Source organism: Nansenia antarctica, assembly GCF_963989245.1.
Source record: "Nansenia antarctica genome assembly, chromosome: 2".
NCBI classification, from domain to species: domain Eukaryota; kingdom Metazoa; phylum Chordata; class Actinopteri; order Argentiniformes; family Microstomatidae; genus Nansenia; species Nansenia antarctica.
The window spans coordinates 49267834-49292070 of NC_137675.1; the positions used below are offsets into that span (position 1 = coordinate 49267834).

The 24237-nt window shown below is 52.0% G+C and overlaps 1 protein-coding gene across 1 annotated transcript in view; it reads right to left on the reverse strand.

The window, feature by feature from the left end:
- The window catches only part of tnrc18 (trinucleotide repeat containing 18), a gene marked incomplete at its 5' end in the record, with an annotated part of 55203 nt that overhangs the window by 26572 nt on the left and 4394 nt on the right, over positions 1-24237 (reverse strand). The window contains 10 exon segments of the mRNA XM_080523071.1: positions 362-546; positions 1051-1197; positions 1740-1924; positions 2070-2157; positions 9545-10076; positions 10140-11219; positions 11517-11668; positions 12120-12224; positions 21684-21803; positions 21806-21823. Coding sequence (XP_080379197.1) covers positions 362-546; positions 1051-1197; positions 1740-1924; positions 2070-2157; positions 9545-10076; positions 10140-11219; positions 11517-11668; positions 12120-12224; positions 21684-21803; positions 21806-21823 — 2612 coding nt within the window.

Consider the following 24237-nt stretch of genomic DNA (forward strand, 5'->3'; position numbering starts at 1 on the left):
GTGTGTCTCTCTCTCTCTCACCACCAGCTGGGCGTTCCTCTGCAGTTCCAGGACCTGTGTTAGGGCGAGGGTGTGTCTCTGTGTGTGTGTCTCTCTCTGTGTGTTTGTGTCTCTCTCTCTCACCACCAGCTGGGCGTTCCTCTGCAGTTCCAGGACCTGTGTTAGGGCGTGAGTGTGTCTCTGTGTGTGTGTGTCTCTCTCTCTCTGTGTGTGTGTGTCTCTCTCTCTCACCACCAGCTGGGCGTTCCTCTGCAGTTCCAGGACCTGTGTTTGGGTGACGGTGTGTCTGTGTGTGTGGGTGTGTCTCTCTGTGTGTGTGTGTGTCTCTCTCTGTGTGTATGTGTGTCTCTCTCTCTCTCACCACAAGCTGGGCGTTCCTCTGCAGTTCCAGGACCTGTGCGGCGTGCTGCTGGATCATCATCAGCTCATGCTGGCGGAGCATCTGCTGCTGGGAGAGGAGCTGCAGCTGGGCGGCGTGCTGCAGGGAGCTGCCTGCACCGTACACCCCTGGCCACACGGGGGCGCCGCGCTCCAACACATCACCGCCTGGGGGGGGAGGGGAGGGGGCGGGCGGGGGCAGGGATGGAGATACACACAGTGACCAACCTGGTGACCACGCACACACAGAGACACACACACAAACACAGAGAGACACATACAGAGACAGAAAGACACACAGAGACACACACACACACACACACACACACACGCACACAGAGACACACACACACCGAGACACACACACACACACACACCGAGACACACACACACACCGAGACACACACACACACCGAGAGACACGCACACACCGAGACACACACACACCGAGAGACACACACACACACCGAGACACACACACACACACACACACCGAGACACACACACACACACACACATACCGAGACACACACACCGAGAGACACACACACCCCGAGAGACACACACACCAAACACACACACAGACAGAGAGAGACACACACTGACACACACACACACACACACACGCACACACAGACAGAGAGAGAGAGACACACACACAGGGGTGCGTACCGTAGGGCTGCAGGTGTTCTGTGGGGATGACCAGCAGCTGGCCAGACTGGGGGTCCCGGGCAAACTGGTAGGAGGGGGGCATGGAGCCCTGCATGGAGGGGCCGTACCCTGGGGGCAGGGCCTGGTGCAGGGAGGAGGGGCCTAGGCCTGGAGGGAGGGAGGGAGGAAAAAAGAGAGGCAGACAGAATGTTAGAAACGACGAATTTCGTCAATAACAAAAAAAAAAGGAAAAAGGCTAGTTTCTGTGACGTGTGTGAAAGTTTCCTGTTGTTGCTGTTGTTGTTGTTGTTGTTGTGTGTCTAGACAGGACTCTCTGAGGGATGGTATTACTGGATCAGAGAGGGAGGGGGAGAGAGAGAGAACGAGAGAGAGAGAGAGAGAGAGAGAGAGAGAGAGAGAGAGAGAGAGAGAGAGAGAGAGAGAGAGAGACAGGGGAGCTTGTGATTGGTAACCCGACCTCTGAAACAAAAGGCGGGCACAGCTGGGGAATGTTGTACGATCTTCCGGAATGTCTGACGTGCAGCCCTCCACCCTGAGAGCCCTGGGGTCACCAGGCCGCGCCGCTAGCACGGCACGCTAACTACCCACTGTTCTCACACACACACACACACACACCTGCATTTCTTCAGAGATTACTCCAGAGTCATGTCCAGAGAGGGTGTGTGTGTGTGTGTGTGGGGGGTCCCTACCGTAGGGAGAGCTGGACAGCCAGACAGGGGGGGCTCCAGGGCGGGGCATCCAGGGGTGAGAGGTCATGGAGGAGGGGTCCCCAGGCCAGCGGCCCGCCCCCCCAGTCACCATCAGGTTAGAGGTCAGGGCGCTGGACACCAGGGGGGGGTGCATTTGGGTGAACTCTGCCAGCTCCTTACTCTCCCTGGAACACACACACACACACACACAACATTTTAGTTCCATCAATTCCGTAAGGGAATAGAATTCCAAATGACGTCCTAAAAAAAGTATTTTTAATTTTAAAACATTTCTAATGTGTGTGTGTGTGTGTGGACCAGTGGCCTCACCTGAGCACCTTCTCCTGCTCACGCTCCAAGCGACCCGCCAGAAGTCTGTCGTCATGGTGACGCCCGCGCTCGTCCCCTCGCTCCTCGTCTGTGGAGGGGGGAGAGAGAGAGAGAGGGTGAGAGAGAGAGGGAGAGGGAGAGAGGGGATGGGAGAGAGGATGGGAGATGGGGGAGAGGGGGGAGGATAGGAGAGATAGGGTGAGGGAGGATAGGAGAGATAGGGTGAGGGAGGATGGGGGTGAGGGAGGATGGGGGAGATGGGAGGAGGGTGGAGAGGGGGAGATGGGAGGGAGGATGGGGGAGGGAGGAGATGGGGGAGAGGATGGGGAATAAAGGAGATAGGGGAAGGTGGGATGGGGGTTACAGTGGGAAGTTAGACGTTGAATGCTGACGTGGCAGAACACATTAATATGAATGTCAGTGTTTCCCCTAGGTTTGCTGCCTTGGGGGGGGGGGTGGCATGGACCGTGGCATGGACCCTCCCCCCCAGGGGGTAAGACCCTGCGACATACCAGCGTCATGTCCAGGGGGTGTACTAACTTGTACATTAAGCCGCCTCACGCTACGGAAACAGGAGATAGGCTCCTGCCCTATGGGCCGTTAGGCTCGAGAACCATCGGTTCTCAAGGCTACTTACTTATGTGGTCTTGACTACCTGTCCACTTTCTCACCTGGTTCTTGCTCTCTCTCTCTCTCTCTGGTGCACCATCCTGCGCTCTCTCCTTCTCTCCCTTTTTTGCAGTCAACCAAAAGGCGAACATAACAACCAGAGTATTTATAATCTAATAAGAGGTATAAATTGATCCATATCAATTTATAACATAATTATAATTGAATAATGGATTGCTGTGGGCAATGCAGTCAGATAATGTCATTTTGACTTTACTCTCTCACCTGAAAAAAAAGTGTATGTCCAACTATAAAAACAGACATTTCCAATGCTTCAATCCACTGTCCATGTACTGTAAATATGCCATTATGGTATTACCATAAAGCCCAATTCTAGCAGAATAAGAAAGATAGTATATCTACTTTAAGTAAAATAATAAAGTGCATCCAGTTAGCTCTTTAGCTGGCATGTGTGCAGCAGACTAGCTCATCTAATCACCTCTGAGCACGCTAGTTAGCTTGCTAGTTCTTTGACACAATTTTACACTTTCTAGTCACAATAATAACGACCAATTTGAACCAACTTGCTCTGTTAGAACACACAGCAATTATATTTGCTAACGTTTCAACTTGCTTACTTTCTGCAGACATCTCACCCTGCAAAAACTCTCTCGCGTCGCGCGCGCACAATCTTGTACGCGAGTGTGTCCAGCGCGAAGCGAAGTGTGGAGAGCAGTGTTGGGCAGTAACGAGTTACTAAGTAATATATTACTGTAATATTATTACTTTACCCAGTAACGAGTAATATAACGAGACTACTCTGCGAAAAAGTAATATTATACCTCGTTACTCCGCCAAATAAGGGCCTCGTTACCCGTTACAATGGCTGTTAAACGTATCATTCATTTATAGTACCGGGGTTGTTGCGTGCAAAGATAGAACAGATATACAAGCTATCAGCACACTGCGCTGAGGTGCATAGTAGCTTATAGATCTGTTCCTTTTAGAACGTGCCGCAGCCTGCACACATTTATGACGTAGCCTAGTGTGTTGACAGCGTGGCGGCGTTTCTCAAAACAAATCAAACCGTGGCGGATGATGATGAACAGCATACATTTACTTTCCACGGCTGGAAGTATCGACACTATTTTGACTTTGTGTCTGTCAAGGATGACAAAAATATTAATCTCCGTTGCAAACTTTGTGCGGGAAGAAAACTACTGTCTTGCGCGACAGTTGTCCGAAGTTCAAACTCAGATGGCTGAATGAGGGTAGGAGAGAGAAAGTGAAGGATCTTCTGACAGCCGAGTGTCGTAAAATCGCTTCTGAGGATGCCCCTGTGCCCACCACGTCACACAGCATTGTTGAAACTGACTTTTTTGCATCAGAGTGTATTTTATATAGGCTACAGTACAGACTGCCACACTGTGAAAATCCTAACGTTTGAAAAGTCAGAGAGACTGCTGCTTTATTTTGTATTTTGTTTGCACTTATTCCGTTTGCACTTATTCAGTTTATTATTCCAATAAATTGGATTCAGTTCAAGAAAAGGAGCTGGCTAAACCGTTGTGTTGTTGTACATATTTTTGCGGGTGGAAAGGGGGAAAGTAATATGTAATATAAAAGTAAAGTAATATTATTACTCTTGATTCCAAGTAATAAGTAATATAAGGATATTACTTTCCTAAGGAGTAATATGTAATAACTAATATATTACTCTACTAAGTAATATTGCCCAACACTGGTGGAGAGATAGGTCTGGCTATGTGAAGTGTGGAGATAGGTCTGGCTATGCGAGACTACTGGCGGACTAATGTTACCAACGAGCCCATTAGTCCTTGGGCCAAACCATTTTTCATTACCAAATTCTGGGCAAATTCTAGATGTGATTTTTTTATTCCTATACATCCCTAGATTATGTTTTGATATGATAGACCTTTTGGTTTGGCAGCTTATTAGTGGTTATCACCTCTTAAAGGTATGGAGTGCCTTTCTTCAAAACCGGAGTTTTGACAGAAAAAGTCCCCTGCCATATCTTGCTCCCCTTCGTATGATTCGCGCGTAGCTGTGCTGTGGTTGTGACATGAGCCCTTTCATGTTCTTTAGATAGATAGATAGATAGACTTTATTTGTCATTGCTACAGTACAGGTACCAAACAACGAAATTTAGGAGGGGAGGCTCCCCTGGTGTTTAGGAAAGGAAAAAGAAACACATTTTAGAAAAAGCATAGATGCATAAAATCACAAGAAGGTAAGGAGCTGGTTTACATCAATAGAGGCTATGTACACAATCCACTGTACTATACTGCACAGATAGTCAACTAGGGTTGTCATATTTCACAACAAAGTATTTTTTCACATTATTTTAAAGTGTCACAGTTTGCAGGCTTGAAAATGTACATGTTTGTGCCTCAGCACTAGCTGCCATACAATCCGTCCGGACTGTCCTGGGCCCAGAACTTAGGCCTTTTCTGTGGTAGAAGCTGTCCTTCAGTCTGTTTGTCTTAGCGGCCGGGGTCCTGTACCTCCTGTTCGAGGGCAGCTTGACAAAGTGTTCGTGCCCAGGGTGGGTCGGGTCCTTGGAGATCTTGGAGGTCCTCCTGAGACAGCGTGTTTTGTACAGCTCCTCCAGAGAGGGGAGGGGGGCGCCGGTGATCTTCTGTGCTGTTCTCACGACTCTCTGTAGCTCGCTTCTCTCCGCTGCCGTGCAGCTGTGGTACCAGTTGGAGATGCCGAAGGTGAGGATGCTCTCCACTGCGCCGTGGTAGAAGGCCACCAGCATCTCCTTCTTGCTGTGTCTTTATGCGCCTGAGTCTCCTAAATACGTAGAGACCAACCCCGAGTCGATCAATGATTCCTACGATGAGCTATGGTTACTTTCCCGCACCTACCCCCTACCGGTGAATGCCTAATTTTTGTGGTTTTCCGGAGGTATTGTGAGGTAGGTGCGGGAAAGTTACCATAGCTCAGCGTAGGAAGTTCTGATCGACTCGGGGCGCATGAAGGACATCTGGCTCATGTCTCTATCACCAGCACAGCCCGAGCTACGTGCGACTCACGCGAAGGGGAGCAGAATATGGCAGGGCACTTTTTTTCTTGTTCTTTTTTTTGTGAACCCGAATGCAGGACACTGAGGCAGATGAAAGGTCAAACCCATGGATGGGTACATTTATTGTTTTCTGAATTTTTATGTTTAAATATACAAATGATACATGATCTACTTAAAATATTTCCATAACTTTCCAGAATAGAAATCTAATCAGTAAAAAAAGATCTAAAACTAATCTAAGCAAGCCTTTAGAATATGGATAATAAAACATACAATACATAGCATAACATAGCCTCAGTAGTGGGAGATGGTTGTGGCTTCAGGAGATGATTTATGGTGGAAAAAACTAGCTAGCGAGTTATCACCCTTAGCATAGCCGTTTCTGTACTGTGGGCTGAGCGAAAGCCTGACTGAAATCTTTCAAACAGGTTGTTGTGTTTGAGGTGATCCTGGAGTTGGGAAGCAACTTCCTTCACTAGCACCTTGGACAGGAAGGCAAGGTTGGCGTATGACTTGAGCAGAGCATGGTAGGGGAAACACTGAATGTAGCTGTCTGTCTGTCTGTGTGTGTGTGTGTGTGTGTGTGTGTGTGTGTGTGTGTGCGTGTCTGTTCAGTGGAAGCAACACACACAAAATACTACACGTTTACACATAGCCCCGACACACACACACACACACCTTAAGTGACAGCTCTCACTCTCAGTGCCAGCTCATATTAGTCATTACTCCAGGAAATGTGTGAACCCCCTCCACACACACACACAGACACACACACACACGCCTGGAAGGGAAACACTAGAGCAGATGCATCACATGATCCACTCTCAACCCCTCACTGCTCTTCACTCTGCCCCACAGTCAGGAATAAACATGAGTGTGTGAGTGTGTGAGAGTGTGTGAGTGTGAGTGTGTGTGTGTGTGTGTGTGTGTGTGTGAGTGTGTGTGTGTGTGTGTGTGTGTGTGTGTGTGTGTGTGTGTGTTGAGCTCGGCTCAGAGAAAGTCCCCAAGAAGCCTGGGGTTTTATACAAGAGTATTGAACCCTTTAGTGTCAAACTAGAGCAGAGTGAGTGTGTGTGTGTGTGTGTGTGTGTGTGTGTGTGTGTGTGTGTGTGTGTGTGAGAGAACCCTGTTAAACGACGAGAGACCGTAACAATCTCTGACATGCTCCGGAGGAAAAGGTTTCAAGTCCGTTTCCAAGGTTACGAGGAGCCTGTCCCACTTGCTATATCCCTTCTGCCTCAGAAGGCAAGCCATTAGTGCAGCACACCCCCTCACACTCTCTCTCTCTCCCTCCCTCCATCCATCCCTCTCTCTCTCTCTCTCCCTCAATCCCTCCCTCCCTCTCTCTCTCTCTCTACCTCCATCCCTCTCTCTCCCTCCATCCCTCTCTCTCCATCCCTCTCTCTCCCTCCATCCCTCTCTCTCCATCCCTCTCTCTCCATCCCTCTCTCTCCCTCCATCCCTCTCTCTCCCTCCATCCTTTTCACTCTCCATCCGTGTCTCTCTCTCTCTGTCTGTCTCTCTCTCTGCCCCTCCATCCCTCTCTCTCTCCCTCCCTCCATGTCTCCCTCCATCCACCCTTTTCCCTCTCCATCTGTTTATTCAGACCTGCTGTGTGTGTGTGTGTGTGTGTGTGTGTGTGTGTGAGGGACTAATGCCATTAGACCAATCACTCTGCTCACTCTGCCAAAGAAATGAATAAACACCCCCCTAACACACACACACACACACACACACACACACACACACACCCAATCCATTGCTTAGCAACACACCAATAGTCTTATTGTGATTCAAGGCTTGTTTGTGGCTTTTAGCTGGGCTCAGTAATGACACGTTTACTGCAGAGAGAGAGAGAGAGAGAGAGAGAAAGAGAGGAGGAACAGAGAGAAAGAGGAGAGAATGGAGCCTGGAGCGAGACATGGCAAGTGCAACTCTCATGGGCCAACTCACAAAAGGGTGGAGGAGGAGGAAGAGGAGGAGGAGGAGGAGAGGGAGAGGCTTGTAGCTGAATGACCTTGGTGTATTGAAGAATGTGCTAGAATGGAGGTTCTGCTGAATACAATAACATCCAGTAACATGACACCCTCCAGAACCTCCCAGCAGCCTTACCTTCCACCTTAAAGGGGAGGTCCAGTTACCTTCCACCTTAAAGGGATGGTCCAGATACCTTCCACCTTAAAGGGGAGGTCCAGTTACCTTCCACCTTAAAGGGATGGTCCAGATACCTTCCACCTTAAAGGGGAGGTCCAGTTACCTTCCACCTTTAAGGGATGGTCCAGATACCTTCCACGTTAAAGGGATGGTCCAGATACCTACACTAACTACCTCCTATAGACAAGATTCCAGTGGAACTTGAGTTAGCATCGTTGAAATAACACGCAAAAAATCCCGTCAGTGAAACTTCAAAACAAGTGAAGTTCCTCTGGGGAGATATCTTGCTACGGCAGCAAAAAGTCGAGAACAAGAAACCAGAGAAGCTTTCACTACCGGTCTAGAAGAACCACTACCAGTCTAGAAGAACCACTACAGGTCTAGAAGGACCACTACAGGTCTAGAAGGACCACTACAGGTCTAGAAGGACCACTACCGGTCTAGAAGGACCACTACAGGTCTAGAAGGACCACTACAGGTCTAGAAGGACCACTACAGGTCTAGAAGAACCACTACAGGTCTAGAAGGACCACTACAGGTCTAGAAGGACCACTACCGGTCTAGAAGGACCACTACCGGTCTAGAAGGACCACTACAGGTCTAGAAGGACCACTACAGGTCTAGAAGGACCACTACCGGTCTAGAAGGACCACTACAGGTCTAGAAGGACCACTACCGGTCTAGAAGGACCACTACCGGTCTAGAAGAACCACTACCGGTCTAGAAGAACCACTACCAGTCTAGAAGGACCACTACCGGTCTAGAAGGACCACTACCGGTCTAGAAGGACCACTACCGGTCTAGAAGGACCACTACAGGTCTAGAAGAACCACTACCAGTCTAGAAGGACCACTACCGGTCTAGAAGGACCACTACCGGTCTAGGAGGACCACTACCGGTCTAGAAGGACCACTACAGGTCTAGAAGGACCACTACCGGTCTAGAAGGACCACTACAGGTCTAGAAGGACCACTACAGGTCTAGAAGAACCACTACAGGTCTAGAAGGACCACTACCGGTCTAGAAGGACCACTACCGGTCTAGAAGGACCACTACAGGTCTAGAAGGACCACTACAGGTCTAGAAGGACCACTACCGGTCTAGAAGGACCACTACCGGTCTAGAAGGACCACTACAGGTCTAGAAGGACCACTACAGGTCTAGAAGGACCACTACCGGTCTAGAAGGACCACTACAGGTCTAGAAGGACCACTACAGGTCTAGGAGGACCACGACAGGTTTAGGAGGACCTCTCCTAGGGTGAGAGGATGCTTCACATCAACATGAACACAGGCCGAACCATCAGAAAAGCCCTGGACTCACAAGCCCCTTTGATAAACACTCCATTGTCAGTCAGAGTCTAGGAATGACTCTCTATTGACATTCAGAGTCTAGGAAAGACTCTCTATTGACATTCAGAGTCTAAGAAAGACTCTATTGACATTCAGAGTCCAGGAAAGACTCTATTGACAGTCAGAGTCTAGGAAAGACTCTATTGACAGTCAGAGTCTAGGAAAGACTCTATTGACAGTCAGAGTCTAGGAAAGACTCTATTGACATTCAGAGTCTAGGAAAGACTCTATTGACATTCAGTCTAGGAAAGACTCTATTGACAGTCAGTCTAGGACCCCTCCCCGCCGTGCTGCAGTAACCCCACGCTCACCTTTGATCCCCCCGTGCAGGTGGGGGCGCTGTGGGTCCGACGGTCCGCTCTGCTTGCTGCTGCTGTCCCTCTGCCGGGCCACGGCCACCGCGATGCCCACGGGGGGGTGCCTCACCTCGCCCTCGCCCTCCCGGCCCCCGAACGACCGGGCGCTGTCCGGCCTCTCCTGCTCCCGCTTCAGCTGCGGGGGAGGGCGACCCCCGGCCCTCTCCCTCTCCCTCTCCCTCTCCCTCTCCTCCTGGCGGATGCCGCCCAGACCTCCGAAGGGGCCTCGGCCGTCCGTCGCGTGCCTGGAGGACCCGGGGCCGTCCGGGGGGAAGGTTCCGCTGTACTTGATCAGGCTCTGCATGGCCGACACCTCCCCGCCCTCGGACCCCACCGACCCGGACCCCGAGGAGGCCCCTGAGGACCCCCCTCCCCCTCCCCCGCCTCCTCCTCCTGACCCGGGGCGGTACAGAGCCGAGGGGTCCAGGTACCGTCGCCCCGACGACCCCTCCTCGGCGGCGGCGCCGCGCGCGCCCCCCGGGCTGGCCTGGGGGTGTGTGTGGGGGTGTTGGGAGGGGTGTGTGTGTCCGTGTTGGGAGGAGGGGTGGGCGGTGTGCGGGGAGTGGCTGTGGGAGGAGGAGTGGGGGGGGTGTGTGTGCTGGGAGCCCAGGGGGGTGTGGCTGGTGCGGGGGGAGTGGGAGGGGTGGGAATGGGGCGTGTGGGCGTGGGGGGACTGGGAGTGTGTGTGGAGGTGTGGCGAGGGGTGTGCGTGTCCATGTTGCGAGGGGTGTGTGTGTTGCGAGGGGTGTGTGTGTCCGTGTTGCGAGGGGTGTGTGTGTCCGTGTGGCGAGGGGTGTGTGTGTCCGTGCTGGGCGGCCAGCGCGGCCATGTGACTGGTGGCGTAGTTGGTCAGGGGGCTGATGGGGTTCCACTTAGGCTCCGCCCCCACAGACGAGCGCTCCAGGCCCAGTCGGAGCGTGTGTTTGGGGGGGTCCCGGGGGTCCGAGGGGCTGAACCCCGACTGGCCCGGGTACGCGGGGTCCGAGGACAGGGTTCTTTTCACGGCCGAGCGGATCACCGAGCCCTCCTCTCTCTGATTGGACGAGGGGTCCCCGGGGAGGGGGGGCCGAGAGTGCTCCGTCAGAGTCCTCTCGGGAAACCTGTAGCTCTCCCTTTCCCGCTCCCTCTCTCTTTCCCTCTCCTGCTCCCTCTCTCTCTCCCTGTCCCGTTCTCCCCCCCCAGCTCGATGGTCTCTCCCCCCGCCCCCCTCCCTCTCTCCCTCCCCCGCCCCCCTCCCCCCCCGGTTCTTGTCGTGTCTGTTGTCCCGGGCCTGCGAGGCGATCTGGATGGGCCCCGCCCGCTCGTCGTACACCTCCACAGAAGGCACGTAGGTGGGCGCACTGACACGCTGCTCCCTGATAGGCTCCCTGGGCGCCTGGGGGAGGGGCGGGAGGCCGGCGGTGGAGGGATGGAGGGAGGAGAGGGAGGAGGAGGGGGAGAGGCCGTAGGAGACGTGGAGCGTGCCGGCCGAGGTGGCCACAGAGTCGCTCCTCCTCCGGCGGTCTGCTGCGTGTGTCTCCTCTTCCCCCCCCCGGCCCCCCCTCTCCGTCTCTGGGCCGGGGTACCTGCCTGGGGGAGGGAAGTAGGAGGCCTGGGGGGCCGCCCTGTGTCTGGGCTCGGGGGCCGGGTGCTGGTGGAGGAAGGACCAGGCGCTCTGGTGCTGCTGCTCCCTCTCTCTGTCCCGCTCCCTCTCTCGCTCCCTCTCTCTCTCCTTCTCACGCTCCTTTTCCCGTTCCCTCTCTCTCTCCCGCTCCCGCTCGCGTTCCTTCTCCCTCTCCTTCTCGCGTTCCCTCTCTCTCTCCCTCTCTCGCTCGTGCTCCCGCTCCCTCTCCCTCTCTCGCTCCTTCTCTCCGCCAGCACTCCTCCCTCCTCCTCCTCCTCCCGTCCTCCTCTCCTCCTCCGTCCTCCCGTCCTGGGTGAGGTCCACCACGCTGTGGGGGCGGCCCCCCTCCCTCTCCCCCCGGTAAGGCCTGTCGCGGCCCCCCTCCCGGGAGCTCCTCTGCGGGGGGGTGGCGCTGGGGGGGGGCGGGGGGGGGAGGGGGGACGGCTGGGTCATGGAGACGGGCAGGTAGAACCCCTCTGGAACCAGAAACACACACACACACACACGGACAGTGAGAACACACACACACAGGTTTAATACTATACACGGCTATCAAAAACAAGAAAAAAAAGCGATTAAATGTGGGAAATAAGCAAAAAGATCTGCCAACAGAAAAGGAACATTTCAAAGATATCTTTTACTTAAACTAGTACAGTCAGACAAAAAATCAATCATATCTTGCCTTGATTTAAGACACTTCTTTATTGACTGTTTTTGCAGTGTACTATTGTGTTACCATTCTGTTCACCTTCAGAGAGACACAACAGGATATTGGTCTCTAATTGTTTACATGAAATTATGGCTTATGGGTTCATGATAGAAAGTTCAGCAATCTTTTTTTTTGTTCTTTTTTAAAAAAAATTATATGTCATTTTGACGACAGTCTTCAATTTCAGGCCAGCAACGGTTGCTAGGTAAGCGTCTGACCTTTGTGTGAGTCATAGAGGGGGTGCTGGGCCAGGGAGGGGTGGTCCATGTGGCCCAGAGGCAGGTAGGGGCTGGGGTACAGGCCGCCTGGGAGGTGGGGGTACCCTGGAGACACACACACACACACACCATGTCACACTACTGGATACACACACACTACTACATCTATACACACACACACACACACACACACACACACACACAGCTGTATACACACACACACACACACACACACACACACACCCCATGTCACACTACTGGATACACACACACACACACACACTACTGTATACACACACACACACCATGTCACACACCATGTCACACACTACATCTATACACACACTACTGTATATACACACACACACACACACACACACACTACAGTATCCACACACACACCATGTCAAACACACTTCACCTATACACACATACTTTTCAGAACTCTCTCAAAAAAAAAAAAAACTCTTCCTCCCTCCCCCATGTCCTCTCCTTATCGTGCAGTCTAACTGTTTAATGTGTCCCTGCGGCCTCCCTGTGTGAGTGTTCCAGACTGTTCCTCCTGTATTGTTTATGTGATTCTGTCTTGTATGTAGCAGAACAAGAACCTGCTGGGAACCAGGCCTAACTGAGTCAGGCCAGACTAATGGCGCTTTTCCATCAGCAGCCCAGCTCGGGTCGGTTCGGCCCGCTTTGGCCCGCTTTGGCCCGCTTTTGATCAGTTCTGGTTTTCCACTCTACACAACAGACCCGGAGCTAGTAGGAGGAGTAGGCGATAGTAGGCGGAGTTACGCGTCATAACAGCGCGCCATGGTGGTGACGTATATTTTCACGAGACACAACACAGCAACAATAGCAGCATGGAGGAACTTGCAGCTATCATATGCCTTTTCCTCGGCATGTGGTATATTATTAACCGTGGTTTTTTGGAGAGAAAAGACAGAAGACAGAAGAGCGAAGACAGAAGGAAGGATACTCGAAAGAGGAATGCTGAAAAGAGAAAGAAACTTATGTGGGCTATCGTAAGGAGATGGCTACTACTTTACCTCACTGTAGCATCATTGTTATGTTCAGCATATGAGATGGCTACTGCCTGATTGTCTGCATGTTTGAATCATTTCTATTGGATTTTGTTCTGCACATATGTTGTTCTACACATAATAAAGTCATGTTTTTTGAACCCTTAAAACCACTGCCTTCACTTGTCTGCTTTATGAACTGTAGCATCATTGTTATGTTCAGCATATGAGATGGCTAGTACTTTAGCATCATTATGCGACTGCTGTTATTTTGGGAAAACTTTTCTCTCCCCCCGCTGTCAGTTTCAACCAGCTGGCGCGGTGCTGCGAGCAGCAGCGGGTTCATTGAGTTTACGGTTAAAAGCATAACTTCTCGGGGTGTACAGCACTCTCTCTATTTCGGGCTAAACTGTGCAGTGTAGCCGGCGTCCTGGTTCCTCCAGCAACCGGACACTTCCATAAATAACAACAAATATGTAATATGTAAATATGTATAATACCACGTTCATTGATAAAATGACGCCAGGGATGGAAGCATACACGATTTGACAAGGAAAGAGGATGTTCAACACGGGTTGGAATCTCTGTACTTGATTTATTAAGACAGTCAGCGAATGGTCCATCAGCACAGTATCTCAGCATCGGCATTCAACGACATCATTATACAGACAGGCTGATAGATACGAGTGCAGCGCTGTCTTGCTGGTAGTCAAATATATTTATTTATACAGCATATGTTACGTGCCTGTTAGCCTACTTGCCGCTTTCAGTTCTAGTAGATTTGTAGTTTAGATCTCGCAACCAGGGATTGGGAAGCGATGTATTTCTACGAAAAGGCTGACTGACGCGGGGCTCCAATCTCCGCGTTTATAGAGTGCTCCGGTGTCTTGCTGGTAGTCAAATATATGTATGTATATATACAGAATATGGATGTTACGTGCCTGTTACCTGCCGATTTCAGTTCTAGTAGTTTAGATCTCGCAACCAGGGAAACGCCGACAAGACGCGAATCTACCGGCATTTGACTCATGAGTGAACGGCGAAAATGGCTGGACGGCACAGCTTGGGATTCCATTGAAGTTGAAGTTGACATCCAGTCATCCGTTCACTGCTCTCCATCAAAAATGGCACATCCATCAATAATATGACATAATAACAACTGCTCTGATTAGATTGCTTACATTGTTTAATACATCAACGGGGGGAAAAGCGAGATGAACTCGCGAGTATCAATGCTTCATTGAACGGAAAGTCCTATCTATTCCATTCAAAGTGTTTTAGTCTTCCCCCTTTCCACTGGTAATAAGGAATTGGCAAGAATAGATCGATATAAATAGATCAACATAATGCAGCACTATCATGCACAGATCAGCCTTAAAACATGTAACATTAGATATATAACGGAGCAATGTATTTCTACGGAAAAGGCTGACTGACGCGGGCATTTGAATGGAATTCCCGGGTAGAAATATTCTCTGCCCCCGCTGTCAACGGGACTTTGAAACAGCAGCAAGCGGTGCTGCGAGCAGCAGCGGCCGGGTGAACTCCCGGTTCATCGAGTTTACGGTTAAAAGCATAACTTCTCGGGGTGTCAGCGCGGTGGTTAAGGGCTCAAAATGACCGTAGACCGATGGTGAAGTTAGCAAAGGAGTATTGTGTTTGTACCACCTCCACAGCCGGTGTTATTCACGGGCAAAGACGGTGCATAATAGCGATTTTTGTGTTACGCTTGTTGTAAATAAAAGTTCTATGATGCATTGAAATGACATTAAACTAAGATAATACGATGGTCAGCATAATTTTTTGAATCTTTATTAATAAGCTATTACAGAAACTCTAGTGACATTTTCCAAGAGCGAATGTGGTATTTCAAGATGGCGGTTAGTGAAGAAATCTATGAACATGGGATGACGATTTCCATTGACCAATCAACGGTGTGCAGCGTCACACGTCACACGCAGCCTGGCAAAAAGATCCGGATCTAAAAATGTAGACCCTGGTATCGATGGGTAGCTAAAGAAGCGACCCGACCCGACCTGACCCGACCCGGGCCGACATATGGAAAAGCGCCAAAGAAGCAGGCCGCCCGGCCTGGCCCTGTAATGGAAAAGCGCCATAACTGAGCCAGGCCAGTCTAACTGAGTCAGGCCAGTCTAACTGAGTCAGGCCAGTCTAACTGTAACAGATTCTAACATCTGGAATGTTACTTGTTAATCTTTTCCTGTATCGTAAGTCGCGTCACTCAGAAAAGATCGGAATTCCTCTGACGTTCATAACACGGCCGTAAACATGGAACCTTCACCGTGGAAGTCTTCCAGGTGACTCTCCTCCCTCCCTCCCTCCCTCCCTCCCCTCCCGCCGTGTGTCTCTGGGATTGGCCGAGAGGGAGAGAGCGTACTCTCTGCCTGCAGGCCAGCTGCTGTTCTCAGAGACTGGTCCTAATATAGCCCCTGGCTCCCACACCGCTAACCGTCGCTACGCAGCAGTGCTACGGGGCCGCGGCGGCGACGCCTGCCCCACCGTGACATTCCACCAACACCATTCCGAGGAAACTTCAAAGACGCCCTTCCCATTCCTGCGTGCACCGCCAGAATGAAACCACGCTGTATAAATCTGTCTTTACGGAGGGGAGGGAGGGAGGGAGGGAGGGGGAGAGGGAGGGAGGGAGAGTAGGGCAGAGGGCAAGAATATGGAGGCTGTGTGTGAGAGAGAGAGGGCAAGAGAGAGGGGGAGGGAGAAAGGGAGGGAAAGAGCGCAAGAGAGCAAGAGAGAGAGGGAGAAGGGGAGAGGGCAAGAATATGGAGGCTGTGTGTGAGAGAGAGAGAGAGAGAGAGAGAGAGAGAGAGAGAGAGAGAGAAAGGGAGGGAAAAGGAGGGAAACAGAGCAAGAGAGGGAGTAGGGGAGAGGGCAAGAATATGGAGGCTATGTAAGAGAGAGAGAGAGAGAGAGAGCGAGAGAAAGAATACGGAGGCCATGTTCCCTACCACCCTCAGCCTGTGGCAGAGGAGGAGCTGCTCACCTCGCTACAACCTGTTAGTGTTAGCATCTGTAGGCTGCCTTCTCCAGACCCAGAGACACACAACACACTACCCTCTCCTCCTCCTCCTCCTCCTGCTCCTCCTCCTCCTGAGTACAGGTACTATCTCAGTACTACCGTAGGTCTGAAGACGGCAGGACAGGGTAGAACCGATGCTACTCTAGAACACTCTAGAACACATTTAGCTTTATCCAAGCAGGGCCCAAACATCCAGGTCTGTTCAGGGGGGAGTGGAGAGTGTGTAGGGAGAGTGGAGAGTGTGTAGGGGGGAGTGGAGAGTGTGTAGGGGGAGAGGAGAGTGTGTAGGGGGAGAGGAGAGTGTGTAGGGGGAGAGGAGAGTGTGTAGTGGGGAGAGGAGAGTGTGTAGGGGAGAGTGGAGAGTGTGTAGGGGGAGAGGAGAGTGTGTAGGGGGAGAGGAGAGTGTGTAGTGGGAGAGGAGAGTGTGTAGGGGGAGTGGAGAGTGTGTAGGGGGAGTGGAGAGTGTGTAAGGGGAGAGGAGAGTGTGTAGGGGGAGTGGAGAGTGTGTAGGGGGAGTGGAGAGTGTGTAGGGGGGAGTGGAGAGTGTGTAGGGGGAGTGGAGAGTGTGTAGGGGGAGTGGAGAGTGTGTAGGGGGAGTGGAGAGTGTGTAGGGGGAGTGGAGAGTGTGTAGGGGGAGTGGAGAGTGTGTAGGGGGAGTGGAGAGTGTGTAGGGGGGAGTGGAGAGTGTGTAGGGGGAGTGGAGAGTGTGTAGGGGGAGAGGAGAGTGTGTAGGGGGAGTGGAGAGTGTGTAGGGGGAGTGGAGAGTGTGTAGGGAGAGTGGAGAGTGTGTAGGGGGAGTGGAGAGTGTGTAGGGGGAGTGGAGAGTGTGTAGGGGGAGTGGAGAGTGTGTAGGGGGAGTGGAGAGTGTGTAGGGGGAGTGGAGAGTGTGTAGGGGGAGAGGAGAGTGTGTAGGGGGAGTGGAGAGTGTGTAGGGGGAGTGGAGAGTGTGTAGGGGGAGTGGAGAGTGTGTAGGGGGGAGAGGAGAGTGTGTAGGGGGAGTGGAGAGTGTGTAGGGGGAGTGGAGAGTGTGTAGGGGGGAGAGGAGAGTGTGTAGGGGGAGTGGAGAGTGTGTAGGGGGAGTGGAGAGTGTGTAGGGGGGAGAGGAGAGTGTGTAGGGAGAGTGGAGAGTGTGTAGGGGGAGTGGAGAGTGTGTAGGGGGGAGAGGAGAGTGTGTAGGGGGAGTGGAGAGTGTGTAGGGGGAGTGGAGAGTGTGTAGGGGGAGAGGAGAGTGTGTAGGGGGAGTGGAGAGTGTGTAGGGGGGAGAGGAGAGTGTGTAGGGGGAGTGGAGAGTGTGTAGGGGGAGAGGAGAGTGTGTAGGGGGGAGAGGAGAGTGTGTAGGGGGGAGAGGAGAGTGTGTAGGGGGAGTGGAGAGTGTGTAGGGGGAGAGGAGAGTGTGTAGGGGGGAGAGGAGAGTGTGTAGGGGGAGAGGAGAGTGTGTAGGGGGAGAGGAGAGTGTGTAGGGAGAGTGGAGAGTGTGTAGGGGGAGAGGAGAGTGTGTAGGGGGGAGAGGAGAGTGTGTAGGGGGGAGAGGAGAGTGTGTAGGGGGAGTGGAGAGTGTGTAGGGGGAGTGGAGAGTGTGTAGGGGGAGAGGAGAGTGTGTAGGGGGGAGAGGAGAGTGTGTAGGGGGGAGAGGAGAGTGTGTAGGGGGAGTGGAGAGTGTGTAGGGGGAGAGGAGAGTGTGTAGGGGGAGAGGAGAGTGTGTAGGGAGAGTGGAGAGTGTGTAGGGGGAGTGGAGAGTGTGTAGGGGGGAGAGGAGAGTGTGTAGGGGGAGTGGAGAGTGTGTAGGGGGGAGTGGAGAGTGTGTAGGGGGAGAGGAGAGTGTGTAGGGGGGAGAGGAGAGTGTGTAGGGGGAGTGGAGAGTGTGTAGGGGGGAGTGGAGAGTGTGTAGGGAGAGTGGAGAGTGTGTAGGGGGAGAGGAGAGTGTGTAGGGAGAGTGGAGAGTGTGTAGGGGGAGTGGAGAGTGTGTAGGGGGGAGTGGAGAGTGTGTAGGGAGAGTGGAGAGTGTGTAGGGGGAGAGGAGAGTGTGTAGGGGGGAGAGGAGAGTGTGTAGGGGGGAGAGGAGAGTGTGTAGGGGGAGTGGAGAGTGTGTAGGGGGAGAGGAGAGTGTGTAGGGAGAGTGGAGAGTGTGTAGGGGGGAGAGGAGAGTGTGTAGGGGGAGAGGAGAGTGTGTAGGGGGAGAGGAGAGTGTGTAGGGAGAGTGGAGAGTGTGTAGGGGGAGTGGAGAGTGTGTAGGGGGGAGAGGAGAGTGTGTAGGGGGAGTGGAGAGTGTGTAGGGGGAGTGGAGAGTGTGTAGGGGGAGTGGAGAGTGTGTAGGGGGAGTGGAGAGTGTGTAGGGGGAGAGGAGAGTGTGTAGGGAGAGTGGAGAGTGTGTAGGGGGAGAGGAGAGTGTGTAGGGAGAGTGGAGAGTGTGTAGGGGGAGAGGAGAGTGTGTAGGGAGAGTGGAGAGTGTGTAGGGGGAGTGGAGAGTGTGTAGGGGGGAGAGGAGAGTGTGTAGGGGGAGTGGAGAGTGTGTAGGGGGAGAGGAGAGTGTGTAGGGGGGAGAGGAGAGTGTGTAGGGGGAGAGGAGAGTGTGTAGGGGGGAGAGGAGAGTGTGTAGGGGGAGTGGAGAGTGTGTAGGGGGAGAGGAGAGTGTGTAGGGGGGAGAGGAGAGTGTGTAGGGGGAGAGGAGAGTGTGTAGGGGAGTGGAGAGTGTGTAGGGGGAGTGGAGAGTGTGTAGGGGGAGTGGAGAGTGTGTAGGGGGGAGAGGAGAGTGTGTAGGGAGAGTGGAGAGTGTGTAGGGGGAGTGGAGAGTGTGTAGGGGGGAGAGGAGAATGTGTAGGGGGAGTGGAGAGTGTGTAGTAGGGCTGCCACAAACGATTATTTTCATAGTCGACTAGTCACCGATTATTTTAACGATTAGTCGACTAATCGGATCATAAATTACAGCTTATCGCACAATTACTCAATCGCTCTTATTTAGCTATCATCTTCTAAATCAGCTTCTAAATGTAGCTTGAAGTTGTTAGTTGTTGTTGTAGGCATGTGCTAACTAAAAATAAAGACAATTAAAATGATTGTTCACTCAAAAACAGATATTTTAATGAACTTTGCAGATTTATTTCTGGCATCACTTGCATGCAATGTAATGTAAAGAGTAGTAGAGAGTGCAAACTGCTGAGTAAAAGGAGGTAGGCTAGGCACTAGGCAACCAAAAGAATACAAAAACAAAAATAAATACTTGTACAGAGTACAAAAGTTTTGCTTTGCTTCACTCATCTCATAGTAGAACGCGCCTTCTTAGCACTGTAACATTAAGACAACATTTTTAGCTATTTGATAAGTATCGCTTTGATGACAACGTTACAGCACATAACGTAAAATAATGTAAGAAGGCTTTTAACGTAACGATATCGTTAGCCAATAACAAGCTAACTAGCTTACCGAGACGAGCCATCGTCTTCCTCGTCATCTGCCACAACGTGCTTCCTTTTGAGATGCTCGCGCATCATAGACGTGCTGCCATGATAAGCGAGTTCAGCTTTGCAAATTTTACATTTTACATTCTTTTTTTCAATGTTGTGGTTGAAATGCTCCCACACTTTAGAGGTATGAGGACAGGAAGACATTTCTCTGTTTGTTTTTCCGGGGAAGTCACGTGTGCCCCGGATGACCGACACTGCGCATGTACATCAAAGACACTGGGAGACGCTAGCCAGTGGCAGCTTCAGGGAAGAAAAACTAATGCTTATCGAATGAAATGAATGGTCTTTATTGTCATTGATATAGTACAGGTACCAAACAACGAAATTTGGGAGGGGGGGCTCCCCTGGTGCTAGGGGAAAAAAATAAAAAAAAATAAAATCAGCTCCAAAAAAACATGCGACTACGGCGATTACCAAATTATGTCGGCGACGATTTTGGTAGTCGGCGTCGTCGTGACTAGTCGACTAATCGTGGCAGCCCTAGTGTGTAGGGGGAGTGGAGAGTGTGTAGGGGGGAGAGGAGAGTGTGTAGGGGGAGTGGAGAGTGTGTAGGGGGGAGAGGAGAGTGTGTAGGGGGGAGAGGAGAGTGTGTAGGGGGGAGAGGAGAGTGTGTAGTGGGAGTAGAGAGTGTGTAGTGGAGAGTGGAGAGTGTGTAGGGGGAGTAGAGAGTGTGTAGGGGGAGTGGAGAGTGTGTAGGGGGGAGAGGAGAGTGTGTAGGGGGAGAGGAGAGTGTGTAGGGGGAGTGGAGAGTGTGTAGGGGGAGAGGAGAGTGTGTAGTGGGAGTAGAGAGTGTGTAGTGGAGAGTGGAGAGTGTGTAGGGGGAGTGGAGAGTGTGTAGTGGAGAGTAGAGAGTGTGTAGGGGGAGTAGAGAGTGTGTAGTGGAGAGTGGAGAGTGTGTAGGGGGAGTGGAGAGTGTGTAGGGGGAGAGGAGAGTGTGTAGGGGGAGTGGAGAGTGTGTAGGGGGAGAGGAGAGTGTGTAGGGGGAGTGTAGAGTGTGTAGGGGGGAGAGGAGAGTGTATAGGGGGGAGAGTAGAGTGTGTAGGGGGAGTGTAGAGTGTGTAGGGGGGAGAGGAGAGTGTGTAGGGGGAGAGGAGAGTGTGTAGGGGGAGAGGAGAGTGTGTAGGGGGAAGTGGAGAGTGTGTAGGGGGAGAGGAGAGTGTGTAGGGGGAGTGGAGAGTGTGTAGGGGGAGTGGAGAGTGTGTAGGGGTGGGGGAAGAACGGGGACAGGAGAGGGACAGAGAGAAGGGGGAACCCAGGGGAAGAAGGGAATGGGACAGGGAGGATGGAGGAGAACAGGAAAAGGTTGTTGTGTGAAAGTGGGGCAGCGCCGGAGAGATAGCAGAGAGAGAGAGGAGAGAGGGATGACAGGACAGAGGGAGGACATTAGAGGAGAGGAGCACAACAGGGACATGGATGGATGGACAGAACAAGGTTACCCGGCACCGGAGGATAGAGGAGAGAGAGGGAGGGATAGAGAACGGAGGGAAGATTTAAGTACCTCAGAACCTCGGGAGAGGGGGGAAGGAGGGAGCAGCGGGGAGAGAAAGAGGACAAGAGGAGAGGAGAGAAGTTCCAGGGGGAAAAGCAGGGCACGTTGTGTGTGAGAGTGTGTGTGTGTGTGTGTGTGTGCCGCTCCTATGTGTGTGTGTGTGTGTGTGTGTGTGTGCGCTCCTATGTGCATGTGGTGTGTGTGTGTGTGTGCTCCTATGTGCGTGTGTGTGTGTGCGTGTTGTGTGCGCACTCCTATGTGCGTGTGAGAGTGTGTGTGTGCGCTCCTATGTGTGTGTTTAAAGTGTGTGTGTGTGCGCTCCTATGGTGCGTGTGTGTGTGCGCTCCTATGTGCGTGTGTGTGTGTGTGTGTGTGTGCGCGTGTGTGTGTGCGTGTGGGCGCTCCTATGTGCGTGTGCATATTGGTGTGTGAGCTCCTATGTGTGTGTTTAAAATGTGTGTGTGCGTTCCTGTGTGTGTGTGTGTGTGTGCGCAGCGCGCTCCTGTCTGTGTGTGTGTGTGTGTGTGTGTGTGTGGTTACCTTCGTGGGCGTGCGAGGCCCAGAGCTGAGCCATCTGGATGCTGGTGGGGTTGGCTGTTCTGTAGGCGGGGTCAGGGTCAGGGCGGAGGGGGCCAGGGTAGCCCGCCAGGAAGGGACTGAAGCTGCTGGGAAGGCATCACCTGGGGGACGGAGGAGGAGGAGATCGTCAACGACCGTGACAACCGCCGCCATAGTAACGACTATGACGACAACAACAAACCACTGACATGTTGGAGAAAACCGGACAGGTCGATAGTCTTGCCGTGTGTGTGTGTTGTGTGTGTGTCGGGGGGTGGGGGGGGTCGATAGCCGTTGACGTTCCTCTGCTGAGCAGCCTGGTCTAATGTCATTATCACTGAAGCGCCCTGCTCCGTCTCAGTGAGACACGACCACAAACTCCACTGTCACCACAACAACCACGACCACAGGACCGACCACAACTCCTCCAGAGAGGGAGGGAGAGAGAGAGAGAGAGAGGGAGGGAGAGAGGGGGAGGGGGGGAGAGAGAGAGGGAGGGGGAGAGAGGGAGGGGGAGGGGGAGAGAGAGGGAGAGAGAGAAGAGAAAGAAAGGGAGAGGGAGAGAGAGAGAGAGAGGGGGAGGGAGAGAGAGAGAGACAGAGCGAGAGAGAAAGGGGGGGAGGAGAGAGAGAGAGAAAGAATGCATACACCCCCCTGCTAAAACTAACCATGTGTGTAGAAGGTTATGGTCTGTGTGTGTGTGTTTCTTTGATGGTGATCTGACTCCCAGGAGTGTGTGTGTGTGTTGTGTGTGGGGGGGGGGGGGTGTATGAAATCCATGCTGTGCTTACTGAGTTCCTCTTGCATCTAAATCAGTACATTAAAGCTGCAGTCCATCAGTGCAAACAAACACACACTCGCGCATTCTGAATCAATACACACACACAGCCTTCAGATTAACCACAGGCACATGACCGGCGCATGCACACACACACACACACACACACACACACACACACACAGCTCTAATTTAGTATGTGTTTATTCTCTGTGTTCAAACACTGTGTAGGAGGGACCCTTTTACACCTAGGCCTATTAAAAACCAGATTTAGTCATGCACGCTCGAGTGTGTGTGTGCGCCTGCATTCTGTGCACTGCGTAGCTGTGTGATCACTGACACTCTGCACAACACGTTGTGTGAGTGTGTGTTTGCGGCGAGGTGCCCTTTGAAGTCAGGGAGCGCCGTGGAAACACTGCGGGAGCCCTGCCCCACGCGCGCGCACACGCACACACGCACACGCACACATACTGAGTAATAAATATATATATATATATATACACACATGCGAGCGCGAGCGCGTAATATACACACACATACTGAGTAATAAATATATATACTACACACCACACACACACACTGAGTAATACATACACACACAGTAGTATGTGAAAAAGACTGCAACACTATGAGAGAGAGGGGGGAGAGAGAGAGAGGAGTAAGTGAGCGGGACAGGAGAGGAAGAGGGAGAGGGAGTGGGAGGGAGAGGGAGAGGGTAAGAGGGAAGGGAGGGAGGAAAGGGAATGGGAGGAGAGGGAGGGGAGAGGGAGAGAGAGAGAGGAAAAGGGAGAGAGAGAGGAAAAGAGAGAGGAGAGAGAGGAGAGCGAATGAGAGGAGAGGGAGAGAGGGAGAGATCTATGCATGTATGCTTTATGTAATTGTGTGTTTACAGCCAGACACACATGCACAGCGATCACTCAATTGTGACATAATCATAAAAACAGTGGTGATTGCTCTCTCTCTCTGTCACATGGCCAACATCATGTGAGTATATGTTAAGTAAGGGGTGTGTGTGTATTACTGTGTGTGTGTGTGTATTATTCAGTGTGTGTGCATGTGTGTGTGTGTGTGTGTGTGTGTGTATTACTCAGTGTGTGTGTGTGTGTATTACTCAGAGTGTGTGTGTGTGTGTGTGTATTACTCAGTGTGTGTGTGTATTCCTCGGTGTGTGTGTGTGTGTGTGTGTGTGTGTGTGTGTGTGTGTGTGTGTGTGTGTGTGTGTTGTGTGTGTGTGTGTGTTAGTTGGAGGGAGATATGAATCTTGATCTAACCAGATATCCCTCCGTCTGTAATCCTCCTTTTAATGATTGACACCTTCCAATACCAACATGGGATGAGAGCATATCTGTGTGTGTGTGTGTAGGTAGGGGGAGAGTACTCTCCTCCTTTCTGCCCAACCCCCCCCCACACACACACACACACACACACACACCCCTTTCCAGGAGAAGTTCTGATAGGATGCCAACAGTTCCTATTCCCCCCAGCTAAACACCAGGGTCTCATCACTCGCATTGCACACACACCACACACACACACACCACACACACAGAGAGACAAAACCTCAAGACTCCCTGATGCACCCCAACTATACAGATCGATCTCTGCATCCCAGCTGCCCACAGGCATTTCAACACCACACACACACCTCACTAACGATCCAAAAACCACTATTGCAAATGCCCACCCCTGAGAGAGAGAGAGAGAGAGAGAGAGAGAGAGAGAGAGAGAGAGAAGAGATTGTTTGCACACCTCCATCCA